General features: G+C 28.6%; 1 protein-coding gene across 1 annotated transcript; it reads right to left on the minus strand.

The window, feature by feature from the left end:
• Positions 1–22792: 22792 nt before the first annotated feature.
• On the minus strand, positions 22793–25157 carry LOC148563145 (uncharacterized). Its single transcript, XM_088491782.1, has 4 exons — positions 24967–25157; positions 24627–24678; positions 24118–24338; positions 22793–23564 (listed from the first exon to the last, which is right to left on the minus strand). The coding sequence occupies exons 2-4, from the start codon at positions 24642–24644 to the stop codon at positions 23354–23356; spliced, it is 450 nt and encodes a 149-aa protein (XP_088347908.1). The 5' UTR covers positions 24645–24678; positions 24967–25157; the 3' UTR covers positions 22793–23353.
• Positions 25158–25451: the final 294 nt, after the last annotated feature.

Here is a 25451-nt window from a genome sequence, read left to right on the forward strand (position 1 = left end):
AGTTCCACCCACAAGTACCAAGTAGTGAAAATCAAAATCTTCTCATTTTCACTCCATTCCCAACTTACTTCCCCGTTGTCACTCAACACCTTTGTCACCTATGTTCAAGTACACAAAACCATAGTTTTTTATTGATTTTTTTCTTCCCAAAAAAAAAAATATTTTTGAAACATGAATCGAAAAGTTAAAAGATGTAATCTGCATACACTATCAGCAGAAAATTTTACCAAAAACCTAATCTAATAGCAAAAGTTTCAAACTTTAATACATTCATTTTAATTAGTCATATAAGACAACAAATTTGATTAGACGACGCTGCAAACAAGTTTACACTACTCTTATTATATCAAAATTAATTAACTTCAAAAAGAGAAAAATAATAAATAAACGGAAATTGAGTAGGCTGTAGGTGTGAAGAGTTATACTGTTATAGAATGTGTAAGAGCAAGATTATGATATGCACCAAAAGTAATAGCAACAATTTTGGGTGTGTCTGCTTCTCCTCCATTAGGGTAATAGAGCGAAAAAAATAAAAAACAAAACCTCATGAAATAGAGCAAAAAAAAAATGAAAAACAAATCTCCTGCAACATTTTGCAAAAAACAGAGCATCGTATGTTGAGATCAACGATTTTGTTACTAACTAGTTTCTGAAGAAATGATAATTTTCAAACAATTAATCTTCACAATGGGGGCGAAACAAGTAAGAAAAACTTAAAGTTTTAGTTACAGCGACACTCATGGTTCTTCTCTGAGAGTACGTATATGAAGAGAGGAGGAGGAAGAAGAAGAGTCAATTGGGGGTTTTATTTTGAGGTAGTTAACCTCTTTCTCATGTTACACTACGTCGTTTCTAAACAATTTGGGCGCCAAGAGTTAAACGACGTCGTTTTGATAGTGCCAGATGTCAACTAAAATTGCCAGATCAAAAAAGTCAAATTGAGGCGCAAGTTAAAATTCTAGGGTACAATTAAAATTAATTGAAATCTTAAAGGCTAAATTGAGTTGGGGTGAAATTTCAAGTACCATTTTGAGTATTAACTCGGAGAATTAGCATTGTTGTTAGGAAATACTGACAATGAGTTCTTGTATGGCTGCAAAAATCATGATTATGCTGACTATGTTGAACTTCGTCAAACTAAGTTGTCTGCTACACGAAATTAGGAATCCATTGATGCTTGTATTTGTATTTACAAATTTGGATTATGGTGTGTTATTGATCATTAGTGATTCACCTGATAATTTGCAAATTCGTATTTTGTTTATATTTTTTTGTTTTTCGAAGGCCTCGTCTATTCTATCATTTATCTTTTTGCTTTTACTAACAATAGTTTTTGTTGGTTTTCTTTTTACTTCTTTTCTCAAAAAATAATATTTTTTATTAATAAAAAAATTATGAAAATATGAAATAAAAAGAATGAGAGCATGAAAATTTTTGAATTATGCACAATTTATTAAAAAAATAGTTCAAATTTTTTAATTTTTACACAAAATTTTTAAAAAGTTTAATTCGTGCATATTTTTTTTTATGTCCAGTATCCAAGATATATTTAATCCTAAATCTCGTATCTTCTAATAGTGATGCTAATTATATCATCTAAATATCTAATACCTATGTAATATATTAAAATTAAAAAAATCATGTAAAAATAATTAGGGACGACCATTATTCTTCTAACTTTTTTATAGATTACACTCTTCATCAATAGATTATTTTTTGTTATGTTAAATGATGAAAGCATGTTTCCTGTACCATCTAATTTATATGATAACACATTCTATATCACTATATTTTAGTTTAGCTTTCCAATAATCAGAATATATTATTACATATCACATGTTTTTTATTTTTTATACCTTAATTGCTTTTCTTTTTTTACTTGGTTTATTCTATACTTTTACTTTTCTTCTAAAACTTATACTTTACAGTTTACAAAGACAATATTAGAATGTTTATGTAAATCTTAAACTAAATCGCACAATTCTTTTATTGTATTTAATTATTTATAGTTGACTCATTCATAAGGATATATTAATTAGTTCATCCCAATTTTCAAATTCCAAACAAAAAGATTATATATATACTTTTCAATTTTCTCGTTACTATTACATATTACATCATGTTTAGTTTTCATATTAAAATTATAATTAGGATAAATTATTAAAATAAAATATTTGAACTCTAAAATTATCCAAATACAATTTTTGCAGTTTAAATACAAAAATATAACTTTTTACAAAATCATGCAAACTGTGAAAGAAATTCCACGATTTCAAAATACACGTAAATCGAGTCCTCTAGTTTATTGGGAATAAATTTAGCTAAAAATCGTTGTAGGATTTCACAGTTTCTGTGTATGTGTGTGAAATAAGTATAAAGTATAAACTATAGAAAAAATTCATCGATTTATGCTTACACCAAGTTTCACCATATGCTATGGGATAAATCCCTTTAACTTTGTCTTATTCTTATTTTCAGAAATGTCACTATTTTATTTTATTTTTGTTGTGGTCCATATTTTGTCTACTAATATTTTTTCTACAGAAATTATTTTATTTATAAACTAATTTCAAGTTAATTTAGCTTAAATTAATTGAATCAAAATTGCCAAAAATCAGGTGCTCCGTTGTTTCTATATTTGTCTTCCCCACGGCTCACTTATTATTTGTTAATGCGTGAAAGTAAAATTTGGTTTTCACTGTGAAAATGTGATGGTTGGAGTTTGTAATGATTAATTGATTACCCATTATAGCAATTTTATTAGCATGACTAAAATGTATATAGTTAGGTCATTTATTTATGGGTATGTCTAAAACGAGCACAACCATTATGTGCTTATTGGATACGCCACATTTATATCGACCATTAGATTTGATTAAATGAAAATCAAAGGCTAATATGAAAGAAGAGCATTGATGAACTCTAATAAATACAGAATATCTTAGTACATAAATAAATACTTTAAATGACAATACTTTAATATACAATATTTTAAATGGTAATAGAATCTTTTATTTTTAAATAATTAAATATAAAACATAAATACAAAAATATGAGTATTCTTTATTCAATAAGATTAATTATTATGCAAAAAAATTTTATAATATTAAAAAATTATATTAAAATAAAATTTTAAACTGTAACATAAAAATATAAAATAATTAAAATTTTACTTTATATTACTTGACAAATAATTAGATTATTATATTTAAAATTTATTAATTAACTAATTTTGTTAAAGATATTATTATATAAAATAATTTTTTATCAAAATATTTTGAAAATATAATTTATTTAAAATATTATATATAATACATGAAAATATTAACCTTTTTTATTTTTTTCAATTTTTTTTAGGAAAACGGAATGAAAATAATATAATTCTAAATACATGCCTATTACATTATATATTTATTTATATTAGTAAGGCCTAAACTAATCAAACTTACATAATTAAAAATATAAAATATATAAATATAAAAAACAAAATATTTTTTATTTATTGAAATTAACATTTAAAGTTTCATATATATAATATTTAAAATTATATATTTATAATAAGATCATTTTTTATTGTTTTAGTTAAATTTTTTATTTTCTAATTCGACCAAATTTATATATATAGGTAAATTCTACCCAACACTCTCTAAAATAACATGTAAATTAGCCTCTATGACGTGACACATTTTAATTAGATGTTTAATTTTAATTTGAGTTAATTTTACTCAATGAGAGTTCACATCTTAACTAAAGTAGGATCATTTTATAATTAAATATTTTTTTAAGATGGATAATTATATAATTTTTGTAAATATTAAAAAGTAAATTTATATTCTTTTACCAAATCATTATTACTTAAATTCGTTCCACTCTTCTATTGAAAAACATATTCTCTGTTGACTGAAGTATATTTCCTCCCTTCCACTATTCCTTCATCACTCAAAGCGCGTTGAAGGAACATACATTGTAACTCGAAGCAGGACGAAGAGTAAAGATGCAAGTATCCTTTGAATATCTAATGCAACGGATCTTGTGTACGATCCAATAATCCATAGCCATTCCAAAGAATGGCTTTGATCTAATTGATATAGTCCAATTTGAATTCTAATAGACGGATGGATCAAATACATATCTAATTCAAGCATCACTTTAATATATGCAATAATTATCTATCACAACCCTAAATCATAGATTAATGTATCCTGATAATCAAGAATTTATATGTGACACGAAATTATGTGAACTACAAAATAGCAGCACGACCAAATACACTATCTTCAACTAATCACAGATCCACTACAAATTGAAATCAACACAGAAGAGTAATCAGAGAGAGAAACAATGAGGTTGCAGAGAGCAAATATTCAGTTTTTAGTATTTTATCAAATTATGTATTTATTCTTTTAAATAATTTTTTAATTACAAAATAGCTTAATCATAGTTAACATAACAACCAATTAGAAAGTGACATGTCATATAGGGTAATTTACATGTTAAAATATAAAGAATAAAGTAGAATTTACCATATATATATATATATATATATATATATATATATATATATATATATATATATATATATATATATAGTGTACAAATGTCATAATATTTCCAAAATACTTTTATTTTTTTGTATTTATATGTTTTATATTTTTAATTACGTAAGCTTGATTAGTTTAGGTCTTACTAATATAAGTAAATATGTAATATGATAGACATATTTTTACAATTATATTATTTATTTCTTTTTTAAAAAAATTGAAAAAAAATTAAAAAAATTAATATTTTCATGTATTATATATAATATTTTAAATAAATTATATTTTTAAAATATTTTGATGAAAAATTATATTATATAATAATATCTTTAATAAAATTAGTTAGTTAATAAATTTTAAATATAATAATCTAATTATTTATCAAGTAATATGAAATAAAATTTTAATTATTTTATATTTTTATGTTACAGTTTAAAATTTTATTTTAATATGATTTTTTAATATCATAAAATTTCTTTCATAATAATTAATCTTATTGAATAAAGAAGATTCATATTTTTGTATTTATATGTTTTATATTTAATTATTTAAAAATAAAAAATTCTGTTAGTATTTAAAGTATTGAGTTACTATTTCTAATTATTTAAAAATAAAAGATTCTGTTAGTATTTAAAGTATTGAGTTACTATTTTTAATTATTTAAAAATAAAAGATTTTCTATTTAAATCATATTTTAATATGATTTTTTAATATCATAAAAATATTTAATTATAAAATGGTCCTACTTTTGTTAAGACGTTAGCTTTCATTAAGTTAAATTAACTCAAATTAAAATTAAACCATCTAATTAAAATGTGTCACGTCATAGAGACTAATTTAATGTTGTTTTAGAGAGGGTTGGATAGAATTTACCTATATATATAAATTTGGTCGAGTTAGAGAATAAAAAATTTAACTAAAATAATAAAAAAATACTTGAAAATAATAAAAATAAAAATGATCTTATTATAAATATATAATTTTAAATATTATATATATGAAACTTTAAATGTTAATTTTAATAAATAAAAAATATTTATTTTTTATATTTATATATTTTATATTTTTAATTATGTAAGTTTGATTAGTTTAGGTCTTACTAATATAAGTAAATATATAATGTAATAGGCATGTATTTAGAATTATATTATTTTTATTCTATTTTCTTAAAAAAAATAAAAAAGGTTAATATTTTCATGTATTATATATAATATTTTAAATAAATTATATTTTCGAAATATTTTGATGAAAATTATTTTATATAATAATATCTTTAACAAAATTAGTTAATTAATAAATTTTGAATATAATAATTTAATTATTTGTCAAGTAATATAAAATAAAATTTTAATTATTTTATATTTTTATATTATAGTTTAAAATTTTATTTTAATATGATTTTTTAATATCATAAAAAAATTTTGCATAATAATTAATCTTATTGAATAAAAAATACTCATATTTTTGTATTTATGTTTTATATTTAATTATTTAAAAATAAAAGATTCTGTTACCATTTAAAGTATTGTATATTAAAGTATTTATTTATGTACTAATATATTCTATATTTATTAGAGTCCATCAATGCTCTTCTTTCATATTAACCTTTGATTTTCATCTAATCAAATCTAATGGTCGATATAAATGTGGCGCATTCAATAAGCACATAATAGTTGTGCTCGTTTTATTTATTATAGTTAAATCATTCATTTTATATCTTTGTTCTAGTTAGTTAGAATAACAATTTTATTAGTCTCTTGTATATAAGGCTATTTTTTGTTTAACAAGTTCCAACAGTGATATCACTAACTAGCTTTTTATTTCTATTGGTTGAGGACTTCCCATGTGATACGTGTGAGGCATTCTTGTTTTTATTTCTATTGGTACCAAACATATGAAACTATATATATATACAATTTTATTAAATTTTGAGACTATAGTGTCACAAATATTTTTATATTATAGAGAGATCAACATTTATAAAAAGATAGTGTATCTGTATTTGATTTTACAATCATACAGAATATACACTAAAAATTAGTAATCATTATACGGAAAAAAAATATTTAATATTTTATAAAGTTTTATATTATATATTATAAATATATTTAATTAGTTTTCTATTATAAATTTAATTATTTTTTATAACAAACTAATTATTAAAATAATTAATTATCTAATTATAAAAGTATATAAATTAATATATAATATATAAATGCATAATAATTAATTTAATAATTAATTTTTAATATATATAAAATATTTTAATTAATTTTATAATTAAATAGGTTTGATTATTTATGAAGAAAGAAAAGAATGGTCTCCTCAAATGGTCACTTTTAAGCCTCATATAATTTTTTTCTGTCTTTTCCTCCTTAATTTTGTTTTCATCAATTTCTAGTCCATACACAATTTGTTAACTAATCTCATTGAAACTCCTTCTTTGATTTTTAGATTATAATATATTTTCTTTCTTGAAGAGAAACAATTTCATATCTTAAAATATGTTTAATGCATATTTACAAATTTTCTTTCTGAAAAATACCAAAAATGTTTTACTAAGAAAGATAAAATTTTAAAAATTTAAAATGTTAATAAAAATATTTAAATTTACTTTATTTATAATATTATTTTACTTTTGATTTCTTATCCATAAGCAAAATCATCCCATTATAATGGTTAATAAATATTTTTTAAAAATAAAAAATGTCTCTGAAATCCAACAATAGGATAGTAGTAAATATTTTCTTTCGAAGGGGGTGAAACCACTCATTCTAAGCTGGTATATATAGTGGAACTTAATGTGAACATAAACTATTGAACCCCTTCTACAGTTTATGTTTATTTTACACACACAAAAACCATATAATTTATGCACTAGTGCTTCCTATATAAGGTAGATAGAAATTCTTTATTTACTGCTTCGCACATAATTTGAGAGCAGCCACTCTATCTTCTCTTTCTGCCATCATTCCCGAAAACTCAGAGATTTACCTTTGTCGTTCTTAAAAAGACCATCTTTTCAATCAAGAAACATGGAGCGCGTAAAGAAGCTTAAAAAAAGTGAAGAAAAGAGATGGAGCAGAGCCGCTGATGACGACACTCTTTTGGGTTTTTTTTTAATTTTTTGATTTAAATTATTTCTTTTGTTTGATTCAATTGTATAATACATAATCAGAATTGTAAACGCGGCAAATCTTTTTTTAATTTTTTCCATCAGAACTAGTTGTAAAAAGTGTAATTTATGAATAAATGTATCTGTTTGGAGTTTTCTTTTTTTTGAAAAAAAAAAACTATGTGAATTACGCTTAGGACCCGCTTCTTTCTCGTGAATCTAGATTCCAAGCTAATCAGAACTGTTCTCACGGATCCATAATTTTTTATTACGTCCTTCTACTTATATTGACGACCCATTTTCATTACTTTCTCTTTGTTCATCAACCACACCGATTTTCTCAGTTGTTAGTGTTTATAAAATAATTATTTTCGTTCCCAATTTCTATTCATTTTCATTTTCGTTATTGTGTTCATAAATTCTAAATTATTAGTTTTGGCTTATTTTGTTAAAATTTTTTGGAAAGAATTTGTTATTGATCCTCAGATATTTTGTGTTACTGATTTTGTGAATTTGTTATTTTATTCCGAGTTGCCAATATTTATAAAACTGGAGTTGATTATAATGATCCTCAGATTTTGAATTGCTCTTCTATTGATTTTGGAGTCTGATTTTCGGACAGAACTTTTGTTGCTATTGCATTCTTCTTTTATTTTGTTGATTGTAACCATTGTGAGTTGCTATTTTGTTTTGTTTTTTGTTGATTATAATGATTCTGGGTTGTTGATTTTTATTGGAATGATTTTGGAATAATTTGTTAATTTTTTGGATTAAGTCCGAGTGGTTGTTGATAATGATTTTGTGATGACAAATGATGAACAAATTCTACTTTCTTTTTACACAGGGCACATATATTGTCACTCTGACGAATAACGCCTAGTCTACTCAACCTCTTTAGTATTCACCCTGCCGATTAGAACAAACCAACCAAAAAGCTCAATTTTCGGAGGTACCAACCCTCTCCAAATTGAACTTGTGAAATTGTAGCTCGTAATCTCTTTCGAAAGAATCTCCGATTGCAACACCTGCACAAAAGAGTTAGTAGAAAACATACTTTTATTATCAAATTTTCACACAACATTATCCTCTCTATCAGTTGATAATTTCACTGGCCTTAACCTTTCATAAAGTTGATGAACAAGTTCCAACTCCCATTGGAACAACTCTCTCCTCCAATGAAAATTCCAAATCTACTCTAACTCATTCCAAAAAGTCATAGTCCCCTATCACATATCCTTATTGGTTTGAAATAGAGAAGAGTCTTAGAAATTAAAACTTGCTTTCAGAGGACCACCTTGCACCCAATTATCTTTCCAAAACAGGGTTCTTCTGCTATTCCCTACTTTCATCGCCAGGCTACTAATAAATTTTTCTTTCACCTATTATTCTTTTACATTCAACTGACAGATGTCTTTCTACGGATCCCCCTTTACCGGTAGCATTTAATTTGATAACATTACATTAGGATTTAGATTGTTATAAGAACAAACAATCTTCTTCCACAACAGACAGTCCTCCTTTGAAAAATGCCACCACCACTTAAACAAAAGCGCTGTGTTCCTGAGCACTGCATCTCCGACCCGGCGACCTCCAAGCCCCTAGTCTTTTTTGGTGCCTGAACCACTTCCCACTTCATTAGAGGCATACCATAGTTACCATCCTCCTTACACACCACATAAATCTCCTATGTAGTGCAATCAACTTGTCAATGACCGCCTTCGACATCTTGTACAGACTAAAGTAATAGATTGGTAGGCTATTCAAGACCGATTTGATGAGAACTAGCTTGCCTGCTTTGTTTAGAACCTTTGCTTTCCATAAGCTGAGCTTCTCTTCCACCTTATCTATAATCAACTTCCAAGTTTTCACCAAACTTGGATTCGCTCCTAAAGAAATCCCAAGGTATCTAATAGGTAAAACAACTTGCTTACACCCCAAAAGGCCACACACATGCTCCACCAACTCCTACTTACAATTAACCAAGATCAGATTCGACTTATCAAAATTGATGCTCAGACCATACATCAACTCAAAACAACACAACAGCTTCTTATAATTCGCAACTGTTTCTATCTCCGGAGGGCAAAATAAGATAGTATCGTCCGCGAATTGGAGATGAGACGGTTCAATATGATCTCTCCCGACCAGCAACGGAGCAATGCGCCCATTCCTTACGGCTTCCCCCCCGCATCCTATGCAACACATCGACCACAAGAACAAACAAAAGAGGAGAAAGTGGATCCCACTGTCTTAGTCTCCTCTCCATTTTGAACGGCTTAGATGGTGACCCATTAACCAGGACAGACATAGTGGTTGTACTGACGCACTCCTTCATCCAATTCCTCTACCATTGTCCAAAGCCCATATTCTGAAGCACTATATCCACAAAACTCCATCTAACTCTATCATATGCTTTCTAAAACTCTTGCTTTATAATTGCCGCCTTCTTTCTACGCATCTTGGGCCATTGAACCGTCTCACAGGCAATGAGGGTGCCGTCATGTATTTTCATACCCTTGACAAACGCACTCTGTGTCTCTTTATTAGCACCCACAAATTTCGGAGCTAGCATCACCCACGTGACATTCGCATCGGATGGTAGCTTATCACTTTGAAAGAACTCCATCACCGCTGCAGTGAACTCCTAACCAATATCCTCCTAGCATTGTTTGATGAAGTTCATATTGTATCCATCACTACCCGGGGCTTTAGAAGATTCACAGTCCCAAACTGCGTCGCTAATTTTCTCCACAGACGGCATAACCTCCAAAGCTACAGCTTCAGCTCCATCAATCTGTCTCACCAACCCATCCTGAAACCCAATCCTCGAAGCATATTCCTGGCGATACAGGTCTTTATAAAACCCTCTAAATTGCAACCTTTATTCTTGCCTGATTCCACACTAGCCGTCCATGAATCAACAGAGCATCAATTCTGTAATTCCGTCTTCTAGCCGAGGCAATGTTATAAAAGTATCTAGTATTCTTATCCATGTTCTAAGCATGCTGAGACCGCGATATCTGCTTCCAGTGTATCTCCTTTCTAACATGCCACTTATCACAAAAACTCACCAACGCCTTCCTTCTAGCCTCCGTCGTACCATCATAAGTGCTATCACTAACCAGATTATCAAACTTCTTAATCTCCTCCTCAAACATCATCAATCGCTTATCCATGTCTCCAAAATTATCCTTATGCCACTTTCGCAAAGGACCCGTCAAGGCCTTCAGCTTATTAGTGAACTGAGCATCTCTCAAATTTCTCCATTCATTTTTAACCATCCTCAGAAAATCCTCATGCGTAAACCAAGAATCCAGGCTTCTAAAAGGTTGTGGGTCCCCACTAACTCTATTATCTTCCACAATCAACGGGCAGTGATCTGACAGTCGAACATCAGGAAACTCCTCAATCCACTTTATATTAACCAAGACCCTATCAATCCGACTACAAGATTGACCCCTGAACCACGTGAACTTCCTATCATTAAGAGGTAAATCCATCAACTGCATATTATGTACCTAATTCTTAAACTCTTCTGCTGACACCGGTAAACTACTCGCCCCTTTGCGTTATTCGACATGCAAAATCTCATTAAAATCTCCCAAAAAGCATAAAGGAACCTGACACAGACCCACAATATAACTCAACTCCTCCCACACCACCCGCTTTTCCTCCCTCCCATGCGCCCCATACACCAAACAAAAAGTACAATTAAAATTGTTTTTCGTCAACACTCTTTCAACGCATAACTATCTTTCCCCTTTGTAACAATTGTTGGATTTAAACATCTCATCATCCCAAATTAAAAGTAAACCCCCAGAATCCCCACAGACTCCACATACTCCCATCCCACAGTACTATAACCCCAAATTCTTGCAACATCAAATTTAGTTAACTCCTTCCTCTTAGTTTCAACCAAACCTAACATGTTTAGCTTATAATTGTTCTTCAAAGATTTTACCATACTCAATTTTTCATATCCCCTCAACCCTCGAATATTTCAGCAGCTAAAAATTATTTAAAAATATTTTTACTCACCTTATTGTGATTCTTAGGCCGACTCCTTCATGCCTTTTTTTTGTTTTGTCATCTTTCTCTTCACCGCTAGTTCTTCATTCTGAGCTTGCAAAATTGTCATAATATCCACTTCTTCATCATATAAAATAGCACCCAATTCTACTGCTAAAGCCCAAGTTTTCTCATTTTCCTTTATCTGATATTGTTCTGTTATTCTGGCATCATTTGTCCTGTACTGTCGCTCTGCCTCTGTATCGGACCCAGCATTAGCCACCAAATTTATCTCTCCATTGGCTACATATTGTATATCTGTAGCTATACTTGTGTCTTGTTCCGAAGCTCTCTGATTCCCACCCACTCGTGCCAGGATCCCCAAGCAGTTTCCACAAGAGATGCAGACCTCACCATCTCCGTCCGGTTCCCTCGGCTCCTGGTCCTCGCTGCTGCACCCAGGATTGTCACCCCTTCCATGCACGACGCCCGCAGACCTCCATCGACGGCATCACCACTCGCTGGTTCGCAGCACCCCGGATCATCCATGGATCCTTGAGCAGCAGCTGCCCAAGGTCCCTGTTTGAGTGGCTCATCCCTCCCCGTATCGCCAACATCCAGATCGGGATCTTCTGGGTAGCCACGGAGATGCTCTTGCCGAAGGCGTTATGTATAAAATATGGTTCTGAAAAAAAGTTCATACAAAAAAACACAGAAAAGTATTCGTCTGTATCAATTGACATCCTTGTCGAAGGAACATCGACTGATATTTACGTTCCTCTAGTGGGTACCTTAGACATTTAGCAATATATACAAATGAATTATATATTGTTATTTCTGTCAAGATAGTGTTATTAAACATTCAGTCACAATTTTTTATTTTAAATTCTTATAAATGCAGTGGTTATCCATTTTATTTAGACTCCCTCCATGGATGACATTGAAAGACACAGAAACACTAGTTGCAACATCTGTTTACGGCATAGCCAATGATAACAAAACTCATAGGTTTATATAAATTTATCTATATTTTTCACACTTAAAATTTTTGTTTGAATTTGTGTTAACATTTATTTGAGCAGAGATGAAATATTAGCTAAATTAAGTCAATTTAGTGCCAAAATATCATCATTTAAGACTCGCGTCCAGGAAATCATATAGATAAAAATGTAAGATCCTCTTATAAACACGTGTGCACTCTACAATGTTAATTAGTAGAACTAAAATTTATAATTTACTAAATAAATACTTAATATGTTAGCTTCAATATTGACGTATAATGAAAGATTAGTGTCAAAATTGCATATAAATTGGTACATACTAGTAATCTTTGCAGTGAGTATATAAAAATGTTTTAAAAAATAATTTTTAAATATAGTTCATTCTTAAATTATTTTTTTTTGTCCTCTATAGCAATACATACTAGATGAAAAGGTGTCGTCAAAGAATATGCGGAAAAAAAAAATATCAAGAGAATTTCATGGAAAAAGTAGATTACCTTAGAAAGGTGATTAAATTATTTACAATTTAATTTTTATAAAAATTTATTTAATTTTATATTTTATATTTTTTATTTACTGATAATTAAAAAATTATTAGATGTTTGTTAGTGTTAAAGAAGACAACAATCATTGATACTTAGTGGTGTTTGATTTTCGAAAACAAGAAATTATTTTACTAGATCTAACACCTAATCTATCTAAAGAGGAGTCAAAGAATTTGACAATTAAAAAACTGGTGTTTGATAATCTTAGTAGTCTAATTTTTATTATATTATTATATTATTTGTCTACTGTTAGTATGATATTTTTTTTTTAAATATTTGTTATTTCTGCCCTTGTTATTTATTTTTTTAATTATTATTTTATTTCATTTAAAATTTGTTAATCTTTATGTAGTTTGATATATGTTAAATATATAATTTATGATTATATATGTTGCTGAATATTAGAATTTGATCTTTGAACGTATATTTTAATGTAAAATAGTCTATATTCAAATGGAAAATGATCTATACTTAAAAGCTCCTAAAACAATTTTTTATTTAGCATAAGTGTACGACGAATGAAAACACAAAATAATAATAATAATAATAATAATAATAATAATAATAATAATAATAATAATAATAATAATAATAATAATAATAAGATAGTTGTCAAAATAATTTTTTTAATACTTATACTATCTGTAATTTTGCATCATTTTTTAACTCTTCTCAATATTTACCTTCGAACTTTTTTAAATATTTTAATTTAAATTTCTACTTTTTTCTGGGCCTTTATCTTTTTCATCCATAATTATAGTATTTCTCTAGAATAAACAAAAGTTAAAGTATATCAATACTGACAAACATGACAAAGATTTATTTTTTGCAATTAAAAATACATAACTAAAACATAAAATTAGAGTATATGAATACAATTAGTCATAAAAATTAAGTGATTACATGCTAGACAATGCAAAAGAAGTTAAATGTAGTAGTATAACAAGTAAGATAACAATTTTGATGGTCATAACATCAAGAAAAATCCATACAAATGAGTTTTTATTAAATTTTTATTAATGCGACTATTTTCAAGACTTTTTGCTTATTATCTTTAATAATAAAAAATATATTATTTTATTAATAAAAAATGTACAAATGTATTAGCCCATGCATAGCATGGATATCAAAAGAAAAATTATTTAAAGTAATGAAAAGCATATATCTTTATAAACAAGCATACTTAGCGTATTGGAAAAATGATAAAACAAAAAATCAATAATTTTTTATAATGTTGGGACAATACAATATAACCACCAATACATCTTTTACAATGACATTTATAGGTTACCTCATAACCTTTTTTTTTTTAAGTGAAACGACTGTAATATATTTTTTTCTAGCTAAAGCTTTGAATAATAAATAGCTTATATTGATCTCTATTTGTTTGGATGAATGCAGTAAAAATCTTTGGAGTCCTCATGCATTGAGTCTGTTAGAGATATCGATTTAGACATAGAAGATATAGATACATTAAGGGATAGTGGTTTTTTTTTTTTTTATTTAAATAAAATAAAGACGAATCAATTTTATTTGATTCTCTTAGGTATATAGGACATATGATATAATCATGATGTCAGATTTTTTTACTGTATTTTCTAATATAAACAAATTAATTAATTTAAATTGAGAAATCATAGTTAATTATTTATTATAAATTTTTTTAAACTTGGATTATAATTAAAAATCATTAAAAAGAAACAAAATTATTTAATATATTGGACCAACTCAATGTTAATCACGTTTTATTTTTCTATTATAAAATATAAAAAAATTTTAATTCTCAAAACAAATTAAAATCATGTTATTTTTTAGGATTTAATTTTTTATTGTACTTTCATAAAGTTTGCACAAAATTCACCTATCACATTGACTCAACTTATTTATTTACGTAAAATTTATTTTTGGACTCAACAAACTTACTTACGTTCTAATATAATTTGAATTGTATTAGTATATTTTTATTTTTCAATCAATTTAATTTTATTTAAATAATTAGAATTTTAAATTATAAAATTTGTATTAATTTATAATTTAAAATTTAAATAAATATAATTTAAATTAATAATTAAATTTAATTTTATAAAATTATATATTTGTATTATTGTACTCATATAATTAATTATATTTATTTGATTTAAAAAAAATTAACTATTTGAAACTGTTATTCCTAACTAAAAAATAAATACACTTGTATTATTTTTAAATTAAATTTTTTTAAATAAATGTACTTTTATTATTTTAATTTTTTAATTTAAATTAATATATTCGTATTATTTTAAATAAAATTTTAAATTAATTTAAGTATATTTATTTAAAATTTTAATATTTTAAATAAATATATTTTTATTATTTTAAAATTTTTTAATTTAAATTTTAAATTATTTTGAAATTAATACAAGCAAATTGATTTAAAATTTTAGAATTTTAAATAAATATATTCTTTTAATTTAAAAATAATATGAATGTATTTAAATAAATGTACGCATATTCTTTTAATATTATTTATTTTTTTTATTTTTTTAAGGAATAATTATATTAGTAAATAGAATAAGTGGACAATATTAGGCATTAACTTTGAAATTTGGTGTCAATGATTTAGTGGGGATGGTGACTAACATAGTTGGTTAGTAGAAAGACAAAAAAAAAGACAACAGAAATCTTTACCATTCTAAAGAAGACATGATAAATGCGAAAATAATTTATCATATACACACCTTTTGGAATGGCAGGCGATTTTACGCGATGTAAAACAAAAATGTAATTATGGTAGAAGTGAGTAGGGGGAGCGGGTACTTGATTACCCATTTGAATTTGAACCACGGGAAACGATTTTAGAAATGTAGAACCCGAATCAACCCGTAGACCCAACCATATATTAATTAAATTAAAAAAATTAAACCTGGTACTTGATTACCCATTTGAATCTGAACCACGAGAAACGGTTTTAGAAATGTAGAACCCGAATCAACCCGTAGACCCAACCATATATTAATTAAATTAAAAAAATTAAACCTTTTAATGATTTTGAGTTTTTCACCTAGTAACTCTAATATTAGCAGCAATTTTCTCACTCTATGGTTGTGCATCCGCTTGAGTTTCACTGCTATCCCAAAGTGGAGTTTCAAAATGATACTTACAACCACCAGGCTATTAAACTTACTATTAATCTATATGCAAATTAATATATATATAAAAATATCTTTTAGCAAATAATTTACTTCTATTTAATTTATTTTTATTTTAGTTATAAACTCATTCATTCTTAAATTAATTATATTTTTGTTTAACAATAATTATAAATTCACTTATTTTTTTATAATTATATAATATCTATTAATATTATTTTTCAATAAATACTTGTAGTATATAATAGTATAATAGATATAAACTAATTAATAAATTATTAAAATTCGAAAATAATAATTATTTTAATATAAAAACAAAATAAAAATATTTATGATAGAGTAAAATTAAAAAAATACTTATTGTTCCTATTTCATATTGTTTTAGAATAGCTAGATATTTTTAAATAGTAAAAATATGTATTTTAAATTTTAATTTTAAATTTTTTACTATGTTTTATTTTTTATTTACATAGGATCAAATCAATCAGTTCAACCAGTGATCTACCGTTTGAACCAATGACCCCGTAATTCAGTGATCTGACCGGTTCGATCACCGATTTGATTCTGACAACTATGCTCACCCCTAAATTATGATATAATGTGGATTGGTTAATAGCATGAGCATAGTTAAAATTTTAGCATGATCTCTTTCATATTTATTGTATGTCTCTTTAGTTGGTGGTATTTTAGTTTATTGTCATGATATAATGGTAGTTTAATTGTATGATTGGATCCTTTTTATTTGATTGGATTTTGTCTATAACAATGTCAAAATAGATAGTTTCATTAGTTGTTCTTTTTCTCTTTATTTTTGGGTCGATTTTATTCTGAACAATCTAAAAAAATATTGGTTTAAACAAAATTAATAATATTATGTTCAATTATTTAAGGAGACCAAATTATTATTTATGGATCAATATAAAACTGGTGAAGCGGATCAAAACGTTTATGTTACATATCAAATGATATATATTCAAATGATATATATTTAATAATTTGAATGAACTTTTTACATTATTATTATTAAATTATATATTATTATATTGTAATACCTATTATAATTAAGTATTTATTAATCAAATAAAAAAAATACCTTTTAAATAATTACATAGACATAAGAATTTGATTACATACTTTTATTTTATTGAAAATAAATTCTAATTTTTCAGTAAAAACACAAAAGTTTGTATTATAGTAAAATTATAATTTATAGACAAGTCATTTTATTATCTTAAAAAAATAATTTATTTATAGAATAATTTTAAAAAATTAACAATAATTTTTATGAAAATAATTTATTAGTAAAATGAAAACTAATTAGTTAATTATCATAAAATTTAATTTCACCATAAATTTATAATTAAACATCTTTTTACAACTTAATTTAAAATCTGTGTTAGAGAAAGAATTTAATAACTAAAAATACAAGTCAAGAAGAGAGTTACTAATGTTTTCTCTGCAACTAGGATTTTAAAACTCTTGGACAGAGAATGTGTCTATAACGATGAAAGAGTTTATCAGTCCTTGTGTGGAGCGCACGACAATGGAATTTGGACTTGAAGCAAGAAAAACTTCAAGTCGAAGAGCAGTTATATTGAATTTGCTTTGAGAAAGAGAAACTTAACGAAGCACGAAAAAAACATCAACAGGCCAAAGCAGAACCTAAAGAAGCACATCCTATGGAGACGGAGGTCGAGAAACATTCTGGCCGCTAAGAAGTACGCAAAGCTGAAGAATTTTTTTTTATTCAACTGTATAATATTATAGTCAAAGTCTGTGTAATCCGCAAATATATTTTTTTATTTAACTGAGTAATCAGAACTCAAAAGTCGTGTAAACTGTAAAAACTGCGATTATTCATGAATAAATTTATCTTTTGAATTTTGACCAAATGATACAGGTTTTTACTTGCATTCATCTTTACTTTTCTTTGAAAATTCTTTTTACGTATTAGCAAGCTGACATTCAGATATTTGCAGTTGAACTATCTCAAGCACTTCTTAGGGGGAGGATTCATCAAGCATACGCAGGTTGGTGTTTACTCCTGACCTTTTAAGGGTTAACTAGTGCTGTTGCAAGAAAGTAATCAAGTGGGAGAGTGATGGTAGTTATTCACCAAAAATTGGGCAAATTATAAGGGAATATCTAAAAGTGACTCCTGAAATAAAGTTATTTCACAGGATTTGGCTCCTTAGAGAATAAAGTGCAGCTAACCATTGATAAGAAAATCAACAGTTTTAGATTATATGAGTGGTTATAAATCTAGTTTTTTTTAATCTTATTAAATCAGAAAACTGTTGATTTTCTCATCCATGATTAAATAATATAATTTATCTCTAAAGCACACCATGCATTTAGCGGAACCAAATCCATGTTTAGAACACCCAAGCCAGGCGAATGAACATAAACTGAACACATAAAAGGCCGTGCTGTACAAGTTACACGGCGTATAAGTTCTCCACTTTTGGATTGAGTTAGTCCTTCTTTGATAAAATAACCATCAATTTACTATCAAAATCATGTTTGGTTATAAGTTGGAGAAAGAGAACTAGATGTTTATTATAAACATTGATGAACTAAATTGATGGCCAAATCTTAGGAGGACTATATTACTATTGTCTATACCTCTAATTAGAGTATGAGTTATTACAGAGAACTTGAACAAGAATCTGGTGCCCAAGATCATAGCACACCTGCAGAGACAGAGAAGAACAATGTAAGTTTGTAAAATCATTAGATATTAACTTATTTCGAAATATATTATTTAATGAGTGAATCCTAATTAAGATCTCTGGTGTTGTTGTTCAGTCTTAATAAGTAGCTAAGCTAAGAGATTGCACTATAGAAAAGCATACTATGAAATTGTTATAAAGAACTTTAACATTGGGAAACATATCATTAATCTTGTAAATTTGGGATTGTTCTCTAGAGCAATCATTCTACCTTTGTTTGATTTAATTATATCAGTTTCCAACTCTTCTAACATTCCTTGATATGAAATTATGTGACACTCCATATCTTTGTGATGGTAATCAGTGGCTAAGAGAAGGGGGTTGAATCTTAGCCCTTTTTGCTGAGTGTCACTTTTTGTCCGTAGATATAACTTCAAAAGATTTTTCTTCTTTTTATCTCTTAACTAGTTAAGAGGTTTTTTTTGTCTCGTAACTAGTCAGGAGATATTTTTCGATTTTATCTCCTATGCAACAGAAACAAAAATGGGTAGAAAAGAGAAAGAATCACACAAAAAAATATCCTGGTTCAATTGTCATTATCTTGCTGGCCCAATTATCTTGCTAATCAAATAAATATTTCAGCTTCATGTCATATAGAATATTTGTACCAGGCTGAATATTACATTGGGCTTGATGTGATTTTTGACCCAACAAAAATCTGCATAATAACAAAATTATTAAACAATATAATGAAATCACCAACTTAATAATTTTGCTATTTAATTATTTTAATAATGTTTGATCATCATAATAATTTGGAATTTTCCAAACCCATCGCTATGTATTTTATAAACATAACCTTAGGAAAAATCAAAGTTACCCGATGAAAATTTATATCTATTGGACTACTTAAAGCTCTCAATCTTCATAACTAAATTAAAAACATCAACATAAGACAAAGCAGTTATGTCTGCATTTGAAAATAAATTTGATGTTCCTGTTTAAGAATTTTTCATTCTATATTAATCATCTTTTACCTGATTTCATGCATGGATTTATTTCAGCAACTAGAATTCTTAAGTATATATGCAAGCTAGCTTAGCATGGAAATTTTCAGGTTAAGAAATGATGTGGAACCTTTCTGCTCAAATCTCATGCCACATGGCATTTTCCAACATTTATCTCTGCAAAACGAAGACTGATTCCAAGATTAAAAGTTTTTTATGAAGTGATGCAAGATTCTTGGGGTGTTTACTTTCTCGTGTTCCTTAAGGCGTGTGCTGAAAATGAAGTATTGTTATATTGGAAGTGTTAATACACATTGTAAATAAATAAATGCATGTATGTATGAATTAGTAGTATATCATCTCAGTCCTATGGCAATTACACGACTCTTAGTACTAATAACTACATTTTTCTGATCAGATTCTTTATCACAACTGCTATATACTGTATCACTCCCCCTCAAACTCATAGTTATACGAGGAGTAACTTTTGAGATTGACCCGAAAATGGAGGAATATAGATGAAGAAAGGGGCTTAGTTAAAATGCCTGCTACTTGGTCCTTGGAATTGATATGGACAACATATAGTTTCTTCTGGTTCACTCTTTTCCGCACGAAGTGGAGATCGAGCTCAAAATGTTTAGTGCGGCCGTGTAGAATTGGGTTTGCTGCCAACAATACTGCACTGATGTTGTCGCAATACAATGTTGGAGTGATGGTAGTGTTCACATGAAGCTCAGTGAGTAGATTTTGAATCCAAATAATCTGTGAATCTGCAGCAGCAAGGCCTTGATACTCTGACTCCGTGCTTGACCTGCTCACAGAAGCTTGTTTGCGACTCGACCAAGATACCAGATTTGCTCCAAGGTAAACGCAGTAGCCACAAGTGGATCGTCTATCATCAATGTCAGAGCCCCAGTCAGAATCTGAAAAAGCAAAAATCTCTAAGTCAGAACAAGGGTGAAATGTTAAACCTTGATCGATACTGCCAGCCAGGTATCTCATGATCCGTTTCACACAATTCCAATGTGAAAGTAAAGGTTTCTGCGTATACTGACTTACTTTATTCACAGAATATGAAATTTCAGGTCTTGTTAAGGTTGCATATTGCAATGAACCTACAACAGATCTATAGAGGGAAGCGTTATCAAATTTATCACTTCCCTGACTTGTAAGCTTCAAATTGGTAACCATAGGAGTTGGTACTCCTTTTGAATTATCCATTCCTGCTTTTCTTAGTAATTCAGTAACATAGTTTGATGAGATAGGTGGAAGGCACCAGATGGGAGTTTAGTGGCTTCAATGCCAAGAAAATAACTAAACTCCCCTAAATCTGTGAGTGAAAAGATTTTATTCAAGTCAATGATTGTAGATTCAATAGCATCATCCCAGTAATTAGTATGTCATCAACATACACAAGAATATAGAGAAGAAGCTTACCACTGTGTTTTATAAAGAGGGAGGGGTCTGATCTAGCTTTAGAAAAACCAAAAATGCATCAGCGTAACTAATTGATAGAAATCTAAATTCTTCTTAACAGAATTATAACTAATTCAAACAGATTCAAACTAATTCTAGTTAACTTATCACACACATTACTAATCTCTTCCCTTAACATTCCTCCACAATTTTCATCCTTTTTGTTTTGTTTAGTAATTTTCTGGTTAACAATGGCATTGTACATCGCTTCTCCTGCCCTTATACACACCGAAATGGAAGGGCAGCGTAAAAACATTAGGCATGTCACTGAAATGGGACTTGCCATGCTTGCCACTGCATCCTTACCATATTATTACACTGGGATGATGCATTTTTAGCTGCAGCATATACTATAAACAGATTACTTTCCAAAGTTGTTAATCACATGTCACCTTATCAATTACTACATAAACAAAAACCAGATTACAATTTTTTAAAAAATTTGGGTGTGCTTGTTATCCTTGCCTTAAGCCGTATAATTCTACAAAGTCTGCATATAAATCTTCTATGTCAGTGTTTCTTGGTTATGCTCCACATCATAAAGGGTATAAATGCTTAACTTCTAATGATAAAATTTTGATTTCAAGGCATGTTTTGTTTGATGAAACTAAGTTTTCTTATCATGAATTATTCAAAGCAGATTCTCCATCTCCAACTTACAATCAATTTCCTCATACTGTTTTAACTTTTCCTCGTTCCACTACTATATCATCTCATGATACAAGTCAAAATTCTACACCTACTGCTACCTCAACAAATGAGATAAGGGATGCTAACACTTCACCTACCTCATTTACACATAATTTGCCTTTTTCTACTAACCAAACTACTGTCGTTGCAGATTCTGACTCTAATGCACCCCCCATGCCTACTAACATAATGATTGCATTCCTATTTCAAACACTGATATTCCTATTGGCAATTAACCTGTTACAACTCAGATTACTAATGTACATCCAATGCAGACTAAATCTAAGTCCGGGATTACAAAACCAAAAGTGCTACACTCAATTGTCACTGATCTTGTCAACAATACACCAACCACAGTTGCTGCTGCACTCAAATCTCCTCATTGGCTAAAGGCTATGCAAGAAGAGCTACAAGCCTTATACAAAACCAACACATGGACAATTGTCACACCAAATCCAAATGCAAAGGTTATAGGTTGCAGGTGGATTTTTGTGATTAAAAGACATCCAAATGGTGATATCCTTAAGTACAAAGCTAGGCTTGTAGCTAAAGGAAATCACCAAATAGAAGGCATTGACTTTCATCAAGTCTTTGCTCCAATTATTAAACCTACTACAATTAGAGTTGTTTTATCTATTGACTTAACTTGTAAATGGAAAATCAGACAGTTTGATTTTAATAATGCGTTTCTTAATGGGGATCTAAGTGAAATTGTTTACATGAGATACGCCCCAGGTTTTCATCAAGGTTCTAAAGATCAGGTATGTAAATTAGATAAGTCCCTCTATGGTTTAAGACAAGCACCAAGGTCTTGGTTCATTAAACTCTCAAGCAGTTTAGAATTGAAATGGGCCTTCACACAATGCCGACATCTCTTCGGACAATGCGGACATAAGTGGCAGGGAGACATATTGAATTGAAATGAAGGTGAAAACAACTTTCGAGAGAAAGTTTGTAGGCTCGGAAGAGAGAAGTTGCTTGATCCGTGTTCTCACCAAAAGTTGCGAGAGGTATGAAAATGGAGAACGCACCAGCTTATATTTGGAGATTGTTATCAGAACCGGATGACCGGTTCGACCGGAAAACCGGTGAACCGGTGGTCTAACAATACAAACTAGGGAACTTAAAATGTGTGTTGGGGCCTTGGGGGGAAGGCATACGAGTGTTCGCCGATTACGTTTCCACTGCTGTATTTATTGTTCCTTTAGGCATCAACCAAGGGGACCCAGAGTATCCATCAGTTTCACTAGTTGATTCTTGACTGGTAAAATCTTCATTTTCCAATATACTTGAATACTTATCATCAAGAGGGTTACATAATCCAAAGTCCAAAAGCTTCAAATGGCCATTTTTATCCAATATCAGGTTATTTGGTTTTATGTCCCTACAAGAAGAATACATTAGAATAAATAAAATTTAATAAGCACAAGCTAAATTTAAAAAGCTCCCGCGTCCAGTTTGGGTAACCAACTTAATTAAGCTCCTTTTGATAAAATAACTTAAACAATGAATGACTCTGTTAAAAGTAATTTATAAATAAGTTATTTTGTGTTTTGATTTTTAACTCTAAAAGTGCTTATTTTATAGAAATGTAATGAAAAGTAGAAGTATTATGAGAGAAGTCATTTTTTTAAACTTCTCTATAAGTTCCAAAATAGCTTCTTAAAAAGTTACAATTTGGTTTTGAAAATTGCACCAGACATTAATACTACTACTTTTCATAAGTCAAAAGTTAAAAAAATCTACTTCTAGAGTTTCCCAAACGGGTCTTAAGTACTTTCAAAAGCACCCCTAACTTTTAAAAGCCGCAAGCACAAGCACTTAGACTTTTTAATTTACCAAACGCAAAATGATGTGCTTGTGCACCAAGGCTAAGCACAAATTTTGTTTCCAAAATAGATTATCCTAAACTTTGGACAATTTCACAATAGCCATACCTGTGGACGTAGTTGTACTGATGCATTGAGTGAATAGTGAGAATTCTTTCAGCAATGCAGAAACGAGCAACATCCATCAACAATGTCATAATGTCACCACCAGGTAAATATTCCATGATGAGATATAAGAAATCTGCATCTTGGAACAAGTAATGGAGTTTTACTATGCATCTACTGTCAACCTCTGCCAGTAAGTTCCTCTCTGATCGAACATGTTCAACCTAAATTTGAATGGAAACGTATAAATTGATTCCAAAGGTCCAATGAACTGTAACAAGTAATGACAATATTTTATCTATTTGCACTGAAATTTTTTTTTTAAAAAGAAAGGACATCCAACACACAAAGCACAACCTCAAATGAATAATATATTCCAAGTACCAACACTGATATCTTGCATAAGTTTGGATTTGGATAAAAGTAGCATTATTGGCATGACCTCTCAAACTCTGCCAGAGGAAATCATGAAAAAAAATTGATGATTTATGAATTTTACTTCACTGCAATACCTGTCCGCGGCTAAGCATTTCTGACTTCTTCAACTTCTTCACGGAGCCTCACCTACATTTTTCAAAGAAAGTTAAGAACATAACACAAAGGAACTAGATTTATAATAAGAGATTAAATTTGATGCATTTGTACTATTGACAAATCATATTCATTATTTCATCTCCTTTTAAAACAATTAGAGTCAAACACTTCTATTAAATGGTAAAGCATGATTGGATGACTGCAAAAATCTTTAACTGTTAACAAAACAAAATTAAGTCATCCTAACAAATTATTAGATACTATATATGAAGGAATCTAAAGTTTATAATATAACTATCTAAAATATTTATTATGTACCTCACCAAAAGCACCTTTACCAATTACTGTTAATTGCTCAAAATCATCAACTCCAACTTTACATCTCTGAAGCCGCATATACTTTGTTTCTCTCCTCTCCAAATTCCTCATCGTCTCCTCCTCTCTTCAACAGATATTTGAGTTTCCTGCACTTTCCTCTGTAGCTCTCTACGTCTGAAAACACACCAATATAGCTACGTGCTCTCACCAAAAAAAGCGAGAGGAATGAACAAGATTGAAGACAATATAGCTGCGTGGCTTACGTTTATTTAGCGGGAAGTTCTACGTGCTTACTAGAGGTGCAAATGTTTCTGCCTGATTGGAACACTCAGAAACTAATTTAGTGTGATTTTACTGGTTTAAGATCGGGTAAGAATCTCACAACAAAATTCGATCATTATTTTGTATCGGATTCGGGTCGATATAAATTCGGCTTCACCCAACTCATGTGCACCTTTAAAAAACTAGAAAAATATATATATATG

The sequence above is a fragment of the Arachis ipaensis genome, chromosome B6 (assembly GCF_059453495.1).
Source record: "Arachis ipaensis isolate K30076 ecotype BB chromosome B6, ASM5945349v1, whole genome shotgun sequence".
NCBI classification, from domain to species: domain Eukaryota; kingdom Viridiplantae; phylum Streptophyta; class Magnoliopsida; order Fabales; family Fabaceae; genus Arachis; species Arachis ipaensis.